Source organism: Gavialis gangeticus, unplaced genomic scaffold, assembly GCF_001723915.1.
Source record: "Gavialis gangeticus isolate Ggan-Ray unplaced genomic scaffold, GavGan_comp1, whole genome shotgun sequence".
Lineage (NCBI taxonomy): Eukaryota > Metazoa > Chordata > Crocodylia > Gavialidae > Gavialis > Gavialis gangeticus.
Genome location: NW_017729026.1, coordinates 20,381,631 through 20,398,025, shown reverse-complemented (window position 1 = coordinate 20,398,025; position 16,395 = coordinate 20,381,631). Strand labels below are relative to the sequence as shown.

Sequence of the window (16,395 nt, the reverse complement as noted above, 5' to 3'; positions counted from 1 at the left end):
CCACTCATGACATTATAAAGCTGCATGAAAGCCCTACAGTATGATGCCTACGCTAGTTTTACTCCTAATGTAGGTAATAAGTCAGTAAACATCTATAGGACTAGTCCGTGGTAAAGATGCAGTAGTAAAGATGGCCAGCAGTGTAGCGATACTGCTGAACGCTTGGGGCAGTGGTGACTTCAGTTGCTGCTGCAGGATTGCAGTTGTGATTGTGGCTGCCATTCCTCCCCTGCGACCCCCCATCCCCCACCCCCCAAGTTGACATCCAGGGCATTTGGCCCCATACTTGGGGGGAGGGAAGGGGGCAGGGGTTCCTTTTTACTTTTGCTATGGCCACTCAACACTTGAAACAGTGGACTCTCCACCTTATACACTTCCCTGATTAATCAAGTCCTAAGTCCTGTTCCTATTTTCTGGAGTAATGGGATAATATTTAAGTATTCTTTTTTTTATTATGAATCTTTCCCAAAGGAAACTACTTTTAAAAATATTTTTTTCCTCTGTCATTCGGTAAATAATCAGCAACTCGGGCATTGTTAAATGAATGGCACACTCTTTGCACTATATAATTTCAAATTACTTCTCCTTTATCAGCATAGTAAGTATCATGTTGTTGAATTTCTGAACTGAAAAGTATCTTGTACCTTTTAATGGCCTGAAACTACCATTCAAGTTTTAATTGTGGCTTTAAATATAAAGTTGCTTTCAATTTACTCTTCAGTATTTTGCTTGAATTGCCATGGTATGAGTTTAGTGCAGGATAGGTTCCTCTTGCCACAATCCTCACTACTAGCGTCTCCCTTTCTGAATATTTTGTTTGGAGGAAAAACTACAGAGAGACCTGGTAGATGGGGAGTTGAATGGGAAACATCATCCGTAAATAGGAATGCCAGTGTACTTTACTCTTTGCTTTTAATACTCTATTTGTTCCCCTTGGTTACTAACGTTGACGGAAAACACTATATGAAGTGAGTGAAGGAAGGGACTACACACATAAACACAGTGGGTGTGCCTGTTAGTGACAGTTAAATCATCAGACCAGCTATGCATCTATTCATTACCAGAATTTAAAAGTCTTGGGTACTTTTTTGTTGGTCACAAGGCAAACAACTTGGGTTTCTTCTGCTTGCAAAACTGGAAAATGAAGGGCTATTTTAATATGTAAAAGCTCTTGGGAAATAAAATCTAAATATGTAAATACTCAAATTGAGGAAAGAGTTGCTGATAGCACACCAGTTATTGCTAGTGCTGAAGATGCAAACTGCATCCTCCCGGGAGAGGTAAGTTACTCATTTAAGATCCTTTTATTAGTTCCCAAAGAGCCCCAAGCAAGTAGGATTCCGATCTGACTCATTGCTATCTATATAGGCTTATAACAACTGCATGCAGGTGAGCTATATGCAAGATATAAAAACTAATTCTGAGTATACCCTTAATGTGGCAGGTAAGAAAAGAATGATGGGTTCTGGGGGACATTTTCCAGCTACAGATTTAAGTTAAAGGATATATATGGCAAAGTACAAAGTGCTTTGTAGGTGAATTTTGGTAATCTTGACTCCTGATTTGGGAGGATGTTTATATTTCATGAGGTCTGAACGGTCATTTCACTAAGTAGTGTAATTTAGTTTCCAGTTTGTCACTTATTTTTTAGCAAAAGGCTCTTGGGGCAGAGGGCAAAGTTTGGGCCTGTGGAATCTAAAATTAATTATAAAACTCATTTATTTATTAATTGTTTAATTAAACATCTATTGTAATATCATATTATCCTTACTTTTACAAAACTGTATACAGTCCATGCAATTGTCTCATTAATATTTGGTATCATCATAACAAATATTTAAAGAGTACAGAGTATTGGATCTTTGTGCTTGACACGCTACTCTATTGACCAGTCCCCATATTTTATATAAAACACCTTTTAGTTACAGCAGCATGCACAGATGTATTAATAGTTCTTGGTGAAGTTATAATTTAATTTTAAAAAATTATTTATGGAAAGCAAATTATATTCTGCTTCTAGCTATGTGATGTAAAGATATTAGATATTTGAAGATCATTAATAGATTGTGTCAACTTTCTGTATGCTAATAATTACTCAAGACTGATTACTGAACTGAAATAAGCATTTCATTTAAATAGACATATCAGGGAAAAGACAGATTGCATATCCCTTTTCTAAATATAAATAATCACATGTTATGTATTAACAGGAGGAGAGGGGAATTATGGATATTCCTCTTCTGTATATGAAGTGTGATACATATAAGTAACCCTGTGATATGAGCACAGAAAGATATGTTTTTTCCCCCTTTTAAAAGTTTTGTTTGGGTTTGTTTGTTTTTTTTACAGTAAACAGAACAACATTTTTCTTTACAACCTTTTTGTAAGTCCTGGTTAGTTTAAAGCATGAAATATAATCTTTTATTAAACAATTAGATTGTTTATAGATATATTGTTTCAGCATATTGCCAACATGGTAATACAAATTATTTCAGTGAAACTATTTGATTTTGCAAATGCAGAGCTATGTTTTAAATTTAACCCACGTGTACTAGATAGATATTTTGCATTACAAAATATTAACCTAGTTTGAATTTTAAATAAAAAAATTTGTATTATAGAAGAATATAATTTGATACCAATAATCTTTTTCTGATTATTCTAGCCAGATTGTCAACTATTCCAGTCTCCAGATTTTTAAAATGAATACATTTGATTTGAATGCTTTATTGACAGTGACTATTTCCAATTCAAAAGGCTTCTAGGGTATTGGCATAATAATCTCTCCTGATTATTTCCAATGCTAGCAGCAGAATTCATAACCATTATTTCTTTGCATCCTCTGTTTCCATCTTTTACAATTCATTTAGTTTAACTAGAAAGATTTAATTTCTGCTTCTGCCAAAAAAGAGGGCCTCTCATTCAGTGGGTCCTACTGTTGGATTCTTTCCTGTTTCTGTCTCTAGTGTTAACTGTTGTCAATATTGTAAGGTAGATATATATCCATAGAAAAAAAACTAAATGTTTAATGGCAGTAAGCAAAAACAAGTTTCAAGACAGATCTTTTTTTTCACTAGGTATTAAGAAAAAGACTTATATTAAAAGAAGAAAATAGTTAACTTACCTTGACTTTTTACATTAAATGGTAGGAAGCGTGGTGGCCCCTTCACGCTGGATTGTTTTTGGTATTGTTCAGAAAAAAACCCATCACCACCATGGACAATGGTCAGAGAAAGCAGCAGCAGCAAAGTTATGTGTAACTGCATATTTCCAAATATGCTCTGTATAAAAAAGAATAATTAGCTTATTATGCTTGTTTTATTTAAAAAGCTGACCAATTCAGGTTTTCCTAGAATTGATCAAAAGCATTGCATTTGAAATGTTAGCAACATTATACTGTACTAGTTTGTGCAAACCACTTCCTGGTTCAACTTCTTTGTAGACTTGGTGGATTTTTTTTTAAAGCATGTGTGTTTTAGTTACAAAGTAAATTAATATTTTAAATAAAGATTACTCCATACTGCTCCAGTCCATAGTTCTTCAATTTCCTTTAAAATGGGATTTAATCAGTAGAGTATAAACATATATAAAGTATAAATTAGTAAGTATACTATACCAATGTAAACCGTTTTTTAAAAGTGAGTACCTTGTGAGTTGTTACTACCATTCTATAAGCACATCAACCACTCGAGGCTCATTACATTACATTTAGGAGCAGTACCATTTGAATCAGGGAAAATATTCCATTAAAAGACATAAAAACTGCATGATGGTGGCACTTTTTCAAAGTGACATTATTTCAATAAAAGGGTGAAATCCTGAGCCAATTGAAGTCAATGGCAGAAATCTCACATTAACTTCACTGCAGTCAGGAACTTGCCCCAAATTCCTTTTTTAAAGTAATTTCTCTAGTGACAGCTGAGACACTGGCACTTACCCTTAAAGAACCCTTGAAAACATCTGTCTTCTGTAAGTTAGTTTATAAGCTAAATTAAATTGAATGAAAGCATAGCATACCAGAATGCTGTGGAGTTTGAGATGTCCTAATGCAGCCATTAGTCTTCCTGTAGCCTACAGAGGTGCTTCTTCTGCCCCAGGTAAGTGGAGCAGAAGCTGTTATTTCAAGCATCACCCCAAGGTATTTATACTTTGTGTGAAGGTGCCTGGTGTTTAAGCTCCTCCCTAAGAGTTACTAAGCACTAATTATGGGAGGAAAGGAGTTATCTTGGCAAAGCATGCTACATCCAGTTTGAATTTTGGGGAGAGGGGGTTGATTCTTTACCTTGCTCTACAACATTTCATTTGTTTTTGGTTATATTTTTTTAATTACACTGAGTATTTTCTTAAGTTATGTATGTCTTGTTTTTAGCATTAGATAATCCTTACACTTTTAAATGTCATTGCATGATTTCTCTTATCTACATACAGTTGTGGGAAATAAATATTGTTTAAGGCAAGGTTTTCAGACTTAGTCCAACTGAAATAAATAAAGACTATTTGGGAAAGTAGCAGCTCATCAGAGCTTGAGTAAGGGGCTCACAATAAGTCTGTTAAAGTCATACACATACATTAAAGAACTTTCTGTGAAAAGGAACACTGCAGTAGTAGTTTTGAAACTATGTTTTTATGTTTCTGCATAAAAATGAAATAGTTTCCCACCAATATACTATCCTTGAACTTCATCTATATGTTTCTGCTATGCAAGGTGTGTTATATACCTGGGCTACTTGCCTGATATATTTTATATGTACTACTTATATACAATGAACCATAATTCATAAAAAAAGCATAGCATTCTGGAAGGTGTAATAGCAATCATATTTTATTGCATTCAGTTTTATCAAATTATTGAAATGGTAAATGCTTATTGCATATTGTAAAAAAAAAAAAAAAAATCAAATGTGTGTCCTGAAAGCTTACATGGGCTACTTCAGGATTATGTGTTACTAATTTTTTTTGTTTTCAGGTAGGTGTTTTAACATAATAGGGAAGGTGGTACTTTATTTCTAAGTCTCATTAGTATCTAGTGGCTGTATCTCATTGTACTTAAACAACCATACTTTATCATCTTGGGTTAAAGTTCATTGAAGCTTATTTTCCATTTTTCAAAATAAATGTTTATTTATTTTTTGGAAGTATATGTTGAAATTAGTGATTCTGAGGTTCCATAGATATAAGGGATTGTTTTCATTTGTTCTGACTTCTATTCCTAATAAATAGCGGCTGAGGATTTTTTCAGGAAGTCAGCCAGCCATGTTGCTATTTAGTCAATGTCAGATACTAGGCAGTAAGCTTCAATTCTTAAATTATTCATGGATGTGCTTCTAGAATATGATATAAAAACAAGAATACTGTGGAATATAAAATGGTCTTCCTAACTGAGTATGGGACAACAGAATTAAATGTATTTCACAGTCTGCTTTTTATAGGCAATCTCATTAAAAGGTATATATAATTTCTAGAAGATGAACACATTCATGAATGCTTAATAACTTTGCATTATGTTATGGGTTGGATCATCTTAATTGTTTAATGTAAATAAAGTGGGTAGTGCAGTAAATAATTTGTGGCCTGATTCATCATCCAAGGACCGTTTTTGTTTCTATGGAGTATGGCCCGCTCACACCATGGATGCAGTCAAGGAGAGCACAAAATAAAAGTTTTACAGTTGCTGACCAGAGTCCAACCTTGCATTTTCATTTAGGTGTTTGTCACTTTGTGAATGACGCATTTTAAAGTCCTGTTTATTTGTAAATTGATTTTATATATACTGTTGAAGCTTTTGGTAGTTTGCGCTGGCTGCAGATGGTTGCAAGAGGAATGGCTGTCCAGGGAAGCAATCAGTACCCTCTATATTTACATTTCATTTCCCCCATTAACTCTTAACTATGCCAGCACAGAAAGGAGTGTTGTATAGCAGCCTATGGCACTACCTGCTAGCTCTGTACTTACAGTGGTGATACTAGTAACCAAGTGATCTATGACTGTAGGTGTCATGCACAGTAATGTAAATAGATCAGGGCAACTGGAGCAGCTTCTCCAGGTGCCAACTTTAGAGGGGAGTGTAGAAAAAAACACTGCCTTGGGTCCCTGGCTGTATTGTTAAACCTCTGCTCATGCATGCTGGATACAGAAGGGTAACAGCCTCTATTCCAATCCAGAAACTGGAGTAGCAAACCTAGAAAAGGTATAATATAGCTTCATGAGTTATGCTGCATTGGGGTGCTTTCAAATAGGTTTCTTGACCTTTGTCCAAGTGGGTTTCCTGAACTTTGTCCGCTGTTTGCCTGTTGAATTCAATACTCTCAGCCCAAGTAATTTACAGGCCAGAAAAAGATGACAAATATCCTGGAATACTGATTTCAGCACTGAAAGATACCAGTGGACCACCAAATCTGGTATTCTGTTTACTTTTGTGTCAATATTTGCTTAATCAAGAGTTCAGATAATTTTGTGGTTAGCAGACATGCTTTGTGTATTGAGTTAACCTATGTATCGTTAAGTAGTCTTTTCTTTCTCTTTTCTTCCATGCTGCTCTTCAATAATATTCTATCCCATATTAATGAAGAAACCCAGCCCTTTAGACATAATCCTGTTTTCCACATTAAGCTTTTGCATATAATATAAGTAGGTTGGGGATTTTTAGAGAAGGCTTACATGACTGAGATGAATTTGGTAGTTGTGTTAGTCTAAGACAAAAAGAAATGCAAAAATCTAGAACTCTTGGTTCAGAAATGATACCTTTTATTAGACCAACTAGGAAATCACACAAACAAAAAATATTTTTTTAAAATGATTTCCTAGTTGGTCTAATAAAAAGTATCATTTCTGAACCAAGAGTTCTAGATTTTTGCATTTCATGACTGAGATGACACTTTCATTGTGAGCCTCTATTTTCAGTTGCTTGTAATCTTCTGGAAGTAAAATTTTGAGCTCAAGTTTTTCATTAACTTTCTTTTTCATTAACTATGGTTAGCATAGAAATTAATATTTTTGTGACAAACTCCATTCAGCCACTTTTTGAATGAGACACCTGGTATATGAGCATAAATAATTTCTAAGAATAAAACGCATACACACACATGCGCACACACACAGTGAATTCTCTTTGTTGTTATTTAGGTAATTAGAAAAATATTTTTGGTTTAAAACTTCACCTGTAACATTTATGTAGACCTTAGTACACCTGTATTATATATGTAGATGTTAGTGGGAAATGTGGTTGCTGATGATTTAACAGTATTTAGTTAAGGAATACAGTTAGGAACATCCAACAGTAGTTCTATTAAATTATTAATTTCTAGCCCAATGAATAAATGTCCGCAAGACTAGAATACTTACTCTACAAAAGCATAAGTAATCATGCACTCTTATTTGTCCAACAGCCTCATTTCCTCTCATTCCACCTCTGACAGGAGGATGAATAATCTCTCTGTACATGTATGTGAATAGATATAATTGTTGGTTCAGGAATTACAGACACACAAACCCATTGACTTCATGTTTAACCCAGACTCCACCTTTTGGTATGCTACTTTATGGAGCTGTTTGTTTGTGGTAGTGGGAAGCTGAAGGGGGACTGGAATTTAATTTTTCCACGTGTTTTCCCTGCTTCTGTGGATTTTCTTTATATGCAATGCCATGGCAGGGTTTAGCTTAGATATACATGGGAAGTGTGGGCTTCCATATATATGCACATTCTTGTGTGTTTCTATTTGCTGCAACAGCACATTAAATACACCTGTGTTTATTTGAGTACCTAGTTACTGAGACCAGACACTTAAAAATACTTAATGGGTGACTGTATTTTTTAATTTGCACATGCAATCAAATTCAGGTATCTTTTTGCCGTTTTGCCATTATCAGAATTTAGTCCTATGGACACATCTAGGATATTGAGATGGGGGCTGCAGATGGTGTACATCTTCACATATAACACAACATGTATTTTTCTCCTGGTAAAAATAAACTAGTAGTTTTACTGATATACTAAGGGACTATTATTCAGTTTAAGATTGAAAAACAATATTAATGTACATTCCAATAAAATGATTTGCTATAGCATATGTTATGTATGAAAAAACCACAACAAATTAGGCAAAATAATCAGAAGATGTTGTTTCTTTAGTCCTGTTGTCATTAGAATTTAAAGTACATTTCTCAGGCCACTTCTAGATGTAAAGTTACTGTGACTATGTACTTAATTTGGGGCAGGGTAAACTAATCCTAATGTCACTGTCTCAAAATGAGTTTAAGCACAGTACTTTACTGCACTGTCAGATACCACTTGTATCTGATGGGACTGTCTGGCAGCACAGCATATTAGTCCACTGTGCCCTAATTGCCTTGCACATGTAGATGGTGGTACACAAATTAGCCTGCTTTGCAGTAAAACATCTTGTGTAGATGCAGCCTCAGAGTCATAAAACCAAATCCTTCTTGAGCATCTTGGCTGTGCATTCAGTGCTTCACTGAAACTTATTTGCACCTGAGTTAATGTTTCCACACCTGAACTGGTGTTTTTATCTAGAAATAAAAACCATCTGCAGGGCTGTAAAATAGGAACTATGTTAGGAGCAGCTCGTATACAAAAGAGAGCTGCAGAAAAAGATTAGCTAGATTAGTGGAACATCACTAACATTCCTTAAAAAAGGTGAGAGGCTGGATGAGAGGTTCAGTAGGCATCAGGTAGATTTGAATGAGCCATGAAGTCAAGTGACTCCTTCACTTCTGTTTCAATAGATATGTTGCTGTTACTACCAGGCAGTTGATTTTAAATTTTGGGTGGACCAAGGATAGAAGAGCACTGTAGCTGTACCATCCATACACACCCATCCACCCCTGATTAGCCCTTAAAGATAACAATTGAAAAGTTTTTATAAAGTAAGTTGTTTTACTGAAACAAAGTATTCTCATGAAAGAGGAATAAAAATGGAATTTCCCTTGGATACTGGAATATTACAGTTACTTTTCAACTTTGTGTGCATTTTGTTACCAGTTGCAGCATATTTGTTTTCTGACTGAACGGCATCCTTGATAATTAATGAAGCGCTTGTATTTGATCTAAAAAATGATTTGTGGAACCACACTCATCCTGTGAGAATGAAGGCAGATGTGTGGGATAAGAGCCAAGCTAGAGAAATGGAATTGACTTCCACCTTCCTGCAAGCTGCTCTGTGTATGTAAATTCCAGTGCTCACTAAGTTGAACAGGTCTCTGTGAAGGCAGGTACCTGTGCAAAACAGTTCACAGGACTGAAGCACTAGTAGGTTACAAAGAAGAAATATAAATCTTATTTTTTTCTGTAAAACTGTTAGGAGAATCACTTGATAAAATGAGAGAGACATCTAAATGACTGGACTGGGGCTTTATGACATGGACTGTGGGATTCTGCAACACCTAAGCACAAAAGTGTGAGAGATTGCAAAAAATCTCTGCTTTACCTGAATTTCTCTTAGGTTTCAGTGAAAATCCTTAATTTTATTTTTAAATATTATATATTTGTTACTTGATATTCTGTTCGAGTAACTGTTTACTATAATACATAGGTATAGGAGTAATTTTTTTAAAAAATGGCACTTCTAAAAGGACTGTATCTTTGGGGGTAAAAATATAGTCATGAGTAAGCCTTCAGAAATTTACAAAAAAGGTGACCTTTGCTTTCTGTATTATTTTATGATATGCTGAATAGTGAAATAAATTACTGCATAAAAGTTACTTTTGAAACTTGTATAGGTGAATACCAATTAAAATCAGGTGCTAGATCATATGTATTTTGTCTTTTGGTTCTGGGAAACATAATAGATACCACTACAATTTTTTAATGTTACAGTTCAACTTTAACCTTCCTGAAATAAATCTTTGAAGGTTCCACCATGGCTTTTAGAAACACTCCTTTGTTAGAACACATACCTAAAACTTGTGATGATCTATTATTTTGTAAGAGGAAGTAATAATTTGTAGCACTAGTTCTGATGAAAATATTCTTTCTTAAGCCTGATCATGTGGAAGAGGCTCTTCAGAGCCTCAGTGATGATGTGGAAGAGGCTCTTGAGAGCTTCCAGGAAGAAGTTGATAAGTATTCTGTTAAGAGTGATAGGTTCATTTTCTAATCTGTGGTGCTCTCTATAATGTTCCCTGGGTACTGCTAAATCACTTGAGACCAATGGATTCAAGTCATCTCCTGTGACAAAACGACTCTTCGTGGGGCCTGGATGTAATGGTGAAAAAGGCCATGTAAAATACCTAGCAGGAGGAGGAAAAAGTTTTGAACTTGGAACAGACTGGATTGTATCAAGTGTCAGGCAAAAATAATTTCCTGGCATAGGATATCTCAGGACTGCCTCCTCTCCCCCTGTAAAGTCTTCACCCTACCTCCCTGCTCAAAATTATACAGGATGAATATTATTCCAGACTATATACTCAGTATATTTTTAACAACAAAGTATGAATATTTTCTGTCAAGAGGTTTTTTTCATATCTTTGCAAAGTCTTTCTTTGGTTTAAGTTATTAGAAACTGTTTTTGTTAAAATAGGAAAAAGTAAATATATAGCTTTCTCAGTTCTTCACTTCTGTCTGCAAGCCACATATACCCTAGTACAAAGTTTACCACAGGGGAAGAGGAAAAAATTGTGGAAGTTCCTTCTTAAAATGTTGGCAGCATGCTACTGGCAAACACTAAGGGAATTTTGAAGCTATTTAGATGGCATGAAATAACTGTGGGGAAGTTATGGACTCAAAGCACTTATCAGCACTGCTACTCCTTTTATTTTAAGCATGTAATACCTTCTAATTTAAAATGTATACTAGCCATTAGCAAGGGGGGTGTGTGTGTGTGGGTGTGTGTGTGTGGGTGTGTGTGTGTGGGTGTGTGTGTGTGGGTGTGTGTGTGTGGGTGTGTGTGTGTGGGTGTGTGTGTGTGTGTGTGTGTGTGTGTGTGTAAAAATCATACTTGGGAGGGAGTAATTATTTACCTAACTAATAGCAAAATAAATAGAGGTTTGTTTCTTTTTTAAATTTTAGAATATGTACCACATTTTATCAGATTTGTAATTAAAAGATGCTCAGTTAAGTTCATTTTATAAGGGTGCATTATCCCAAACATATGAAGGCAGATCTCCCTCTGAAGACTGGAAAGAGTTCTTTATAAAAAAGATGAGAGCGATGTTGCCCATTTAGCTCAAAATTTGTTTTCTTTTTTGGTATTTTTTTAGATGGGTTACCTGTATGCTGATGGCTGAGTACATTTCCTGCATTCAGGCTCTCCTGGACAGGGATCTGTGTTTATTTTGCCACTGGCTAGCTGGCTAGTGTTCAGTTGTTTGGTCAGTTAAGTTAACTTTTGACCATAATGGCTCTATTTAGTATAAGAGTATTTTTAACCAGGAACCTCCCAGCTGAATATTTATAACTGCATTAATGCTAAGCCGGTTTACTTGCTGTTAAGCCAAATAATCATGTTTTAGCTTTAGGAAAAAGTATTCTACACATCAGAATCCTGTAAAGTTAACTTGATGACCTGAGTTTACCAATATGTTTGAACCTGAAAGGTCTTGCATTCCTATTATTAAATACTTGCAAAGTGCCCTTGACAGGTTGGAATCCTCCAACCCTTGGTTCCAACCCTTGATAGGTTAGAATCTTCTTTACATTGGAGCTGTATCCATAAAAGATCGTAAGAGAATCACCATTGCAAAGAGCTTATTTATACATCTTAAAGCAGAGTTCAACAGGTTTTGAAATTACCTTCATGAATATTCATTTCCATTTATTTTAGTTTTAACTTTAAAATCTTGCAAATTCTTCAGGGAACTGTCTATATAACTAATGTGTTTCACCTTGTTTAGTAGTCCTCTTCCCCACAATAAGGCCCTGATTTGAACATTTATACTTACGGGCACAATTGGTGCATCTACACATGGCCATATGTCACCATTGTTACTGCGCTGTCATTTAGTACTTCCTTTTGGAAATATGAAAAGATGGTGCAGTAACAGCCTGTACTGCACCATGCCCGCAATGCACGGCTATTTTTGGCTGGTAGATCGCTGTAGCAATGTGGTATGGTAAGGTTTTTCCCAATGAACACTACGGCAGCATAGCTTCTTGTGTAGACGTGCCCAATAAGGGAGCTTCAAGAGAACTACCTATGCATGCAAAATCACTCATATGCAAGTGTTAACAGGATTCACTCTAACTAAGGGATGAAGAATAAAAGGAAACTAATATGAGCACAGCTAATTTTAAACTCAATTTTCAGTGCTAGCTGGTCTCCTAGGCCATTTATAGATGTTATGTTTCTTTAGGTTTAATCTGGACTATAGCCATTGGTATATATACGTGAATGTCTGTACTCTGAATTAACTAATTCTAACTAAGCAATTTAAACTGTATTAATTAACATGTATGTACAGTAGGTATCTAGGGCTTGCTGTTGCTCGTGTCTACCATCAGGTGTAGTAAATGAGTGCATTTTTGTAGCCCTGAAGTCCAGAACTGTATGAAAACCTCCCTGATGGTCAATGATCATCTATTAACCTTTAATTCAAATTGAAATTTGATTCAAACTGTGTGATATGAATCAGTTAACATGGGTTAGAAAACAGTGAGCACATCTACCAATGACCTTAAGTGTCTAGATCACTTTTGAAAATGGGGCTTGGGTCCTGGGGGTGAAGTGCTTTCAGAAAAGTAGTGTCCCAGAGAAACTTGGAGTATGTTTATATCACTCAGTGATCGTGCCAGCAACACTACTGCAATCCTTCTCACTGTTAACCCATGAATCAAAAGTAGTTTGGCTGTTTTAGGGCTACTGTTGTTACTTCATCAAGGCAGCTATTTTGCTTCCAGTCTAGGAGGTGGTGTACACAGCATCTCAGTATGGTGCTGCCTGACATCATAACTGAGCATTGTACATGTAACCCTATTGTTACTTTCCCAATCTGCTGTCACTTATTTCTGGCAATACCAGTCAATTAAAACTCACTTGCAACAGTTATGGTGTAAATAGGTCTAGGAAAAACAATCCTGCATTTTGGTCCATTTACTCTTTTCAGAGCCAGAATTTTACTATGTATCACTGTGTCTGCAGTTGCCAGGCTGAGGTTTTTTCCAGTTAGATTTCCCTAGAGCATAGGGAGTGAAAGAAGCAGTGCTGCAGGAGGAACTGTCTGAGCCTATCCCCTAAAGGTGAAAAAAGTTCAAGCAACTTCCTAATGTGCCACATAATTAAGGGAATCTTCCTAACAGCTCAATTTTTAGCTACTATGTTTTCAAATTACTATTTTGTAAAGTGTACCCGTCAGGGTGGGTAGCAAGTCTGCTGAATAGACACATTCATTGGGCTTGCTACCTGCTGTGGTTTTGACAACTAGTTCAGGTTGAAGTAATAAAAGAGAGCTTTTAAAAACAGGTGCCAGAGCAAAAAAACAAAAAACAAAAACCAAACACCTTGTGTCCAGACTTTTAGGGCAAGAACAAATAAATGTAGTCTGAGCAAGTTAAAAATAGAGGCTTTAAAAAAAAAAAGTCAAACATATTAAATGCAGTTTATTTTCTCCATGTATTTCTATTAAGCATATGCAGGAACTTCTTTTGGTTTGTTTCTATCTGCCTGTTCAGTTGTTCCAAATGTGCGATAAGCTTAAGCATGTGGAATTGACTCACACAGAGTTCCTGTTTAAGTTTGCTGGGATCCCTGCAACTTTACTCAGTGGATGTTGGTTCTTTGTAGCTCAGCTATTTGGAATAAAGGTATTAATGCAAGTATTGATATTATATTTGATATAAGACTGTTGGGAATGAGGATGCCCCTGTGCTTCCATAACATTACAATTTGAAATGGTTTGCCCTAGAATGAGGGGCATTATGCACTAACTCCAATACCTCCTTTTATTGCAAATAGCTGTTAAATGTGGACTGTTATGTTGTTTATGCACAAAAGTGGTATTTTCTGTGAAAGGCTGACTCTGTAGGTGTGCAGAAGGCAGGGCAGTATGATCTTATAAACTAACTCTATTGACATGTTAGGTATCATCTGAAAACACCTGCTGGATTCAGGTCTTCCTTAAGAAGGGGCAGCTTGGGGAAATGCCTGCATTGTGAGTTCCAGTAGAGCAGTGGTTTTCATTTGTGGACCCTTAAAATTTTTTAATGGAAGTGTGGACCCTTTGAATTGTCAGTGTGAGTATTTACGTACTTTTGATCATTGCCATCTTTTGTGGATCCCTTAAACATAGTCTATGGACCCCCAGGGATCAGTGGACCACAGGTTGAAAACTACTGCAGTAGAGCATATGCATGTCTTGGATTCTAGGCTGCTCAGTACTGAGAAGATGGAGTTGTTTCCAACTATACACAGAAACTGAGGTTAGGTGAACTTTATTGTTTCCAACTATACACAGAAACTGAGGTTAGCTGAACTTTATTGCTGAAAATGTAGATATCTGTAGGGGTTTGAGGACAGCACTCATGCTAGTTATATCATTATGAAATGCTTTTCTCTCTATAGGCCCAATGAAATGAGGTTAGATTTGGTTTCTGTTCGGGGTATTCACTGAGTATTACTCTTACTGCATTGTAAGGCTAAGCCATTTGTTTTCTAATTTGATCTTTTCAAATACAGTTTAGAAATAGTTAATATTTAAATCCTAATAATTCCAAAGTTTTTAGGGGTCCACGTGTGAAAAAAGGTTGAAAACCACTGCCCTACCGGAATCCACAATGAAGGCATTTCCTGCAGCTGTCCCCCCTGTGGAAGGCATGAATTCAGTAGCTGTTTTCAGATGATGCCTAACATGTCAATAGAGTTAGTTTATAAGATGCTACACTGCCCTGCCTTCTGCACACTTAGAGTCAGATTCCACAGAAAATACCACTCTTGTGCATACATGACACAATATTCTACAGTTACTGGTATGCTATCTGCCATTTGCGGTAAGAGGAGGCATTAGAATTAGTACATAATGTCATAGGACCTACACACACCATTTCCCTCCCAGCTAACTAATGACACTTCCCCAGTTTCTTCCCCTGTGCTCTTTATTAACAGCTTACATAATAAAGTATGTATATCATTCAAAGGGGATGCAATTCTTTACTCTTTTTATTTAGATGGTCGGAGGAAGTCAGGCAGAGGTGCTTTGAAGGGCAAAGTCCTCCCAGATAACTTGCTGTCACAATAGTAGTTGTGCCAAACTTCTCCAGCCTTTTTGTGCAGCTGTAGCAGACGCAGTGAATGCAGCTGGAATGACTGCAGATAATTCCCTCTGGCTATTGCCAAGTTGGAGAACAGAACTGAGATTGTGTGCTTTCACTGTTTTTTGGGAGTTTCAGGTTTTGTAATTCAATATGCTGGAGATGGGAGTTGGCAGAAAATAGCAGTAGACAACTTTAACTCTTGTGTTAACAGTTGCCATATACAAATGTTCAAGTATAGAGATGGAAAATTTGTGCTGATAGAAATGATTCTGGGAGAGGGAGTAGTACAGACATTCAATCTGCAACTCTCCCCTTCCTCCTGGTGCTTTCCAGAGACCAATGTAATCTCACTTTGGGGAAAGCATGGGCTGCTCCAGTTTTTTCCCATTCCCAGGGGGATGGAGCAGTGAGACAAAGCCCTCTTCCCACTTCTCACAGCAGGGGCTTCAGAGTGAGAAGCAGGGAACTGTTCTCTGGGCTCAGCTCCTGATGCCTAGTAGTCAAGCACCCGGCACATCACAGCAAAGCCTCCTGCCTGTTTCTCACTGTAATGGGAACTCCTCCCCTCCCCTCCCAGTCTATAGGAAAGTGAAACTTTTCTGCATCCCTACTCTTCCTGGTTTCCAGGAGGAGTTAAGCCAGGGGAAGGTATGTAGATGTTCATTCTCCCAAGAGAAACTCTTTTGTGACTGACTCCTGCCTCATTATAGTTGCGTAATTGTTCTCTTGAAGTGGTCATTTTTGCTGGGAGAACAGTGATTCTCCCAGTAGAAACTGGATATCTGTATATAGCCAATGTTTGGCCATTGAACTTATGTGATAATGCACACTTGCTATGAGCAACTTCTTAGAATCATAGAATAAAAAAAAAATAGGTTGGAAGGGACTTCAGGAGGTCATCTAGTCCAACCTCCTGCTCAAAGCAGGACTATCCTAACTAGATCATCCCAGCCAAAGCTTTGTCTATCTGGGTTTTGAAAACCTCCAAGGATGCAGCTTCCACCACCTCTCTGGGTAACTAGGAGGGTAGTGTTTTACTACTCTCCTAGTGAGAAATTTCTTGCTAATATCTCACATAAACTTCCTTTGCTTCAACTTGAGACGGTTACTCCTTGTTCTGTCTTTTGCCATCACTGAGAACAGACTCGAGCTCCAAAGCTCCATCCTCTTTTGAACCCTTCCCCCTCCCCCAACTA

The 16,395-nt window shown here is 36.7% G+C and overlaps 2 protein-coding genes across 2 annotated transcripts in view; one reads left to right on the top strand and one right to left on the bottom strand.

The window, feature by feature from the left end:
* The window catches only part of LOC109299575 (dermatan-sulfate epimerase), a 435,657-nt gene that overhangs the window by 45,600 nt on the left and 373,662 nt on the right, over window positions 1–16,395 (top strand). The gene's annotated exons all lie outside the window — the stretch shown is intronic.
* Window positions 1–16,395, bottom strand: part of COL10A1 (collagen type X alpha 1 chain) — a 73,451-nt gene that overhangs the window by 9,277 nt on the left and 47,779 nt on the right. Inside the window, exon 2 of the mRNA XM_019520066.1 lies at window positions 3,125–3,281. Coding sequence (XP_019375611.1) covers window positions 3,125–3,266 — 142 coding nt within the window. The 5' untranslated portion in view covers window positions 3,267–3,281. The remainder of the gene's footprint in view (window positions 1–3,124; window positions 3,282–16,395) is intronic.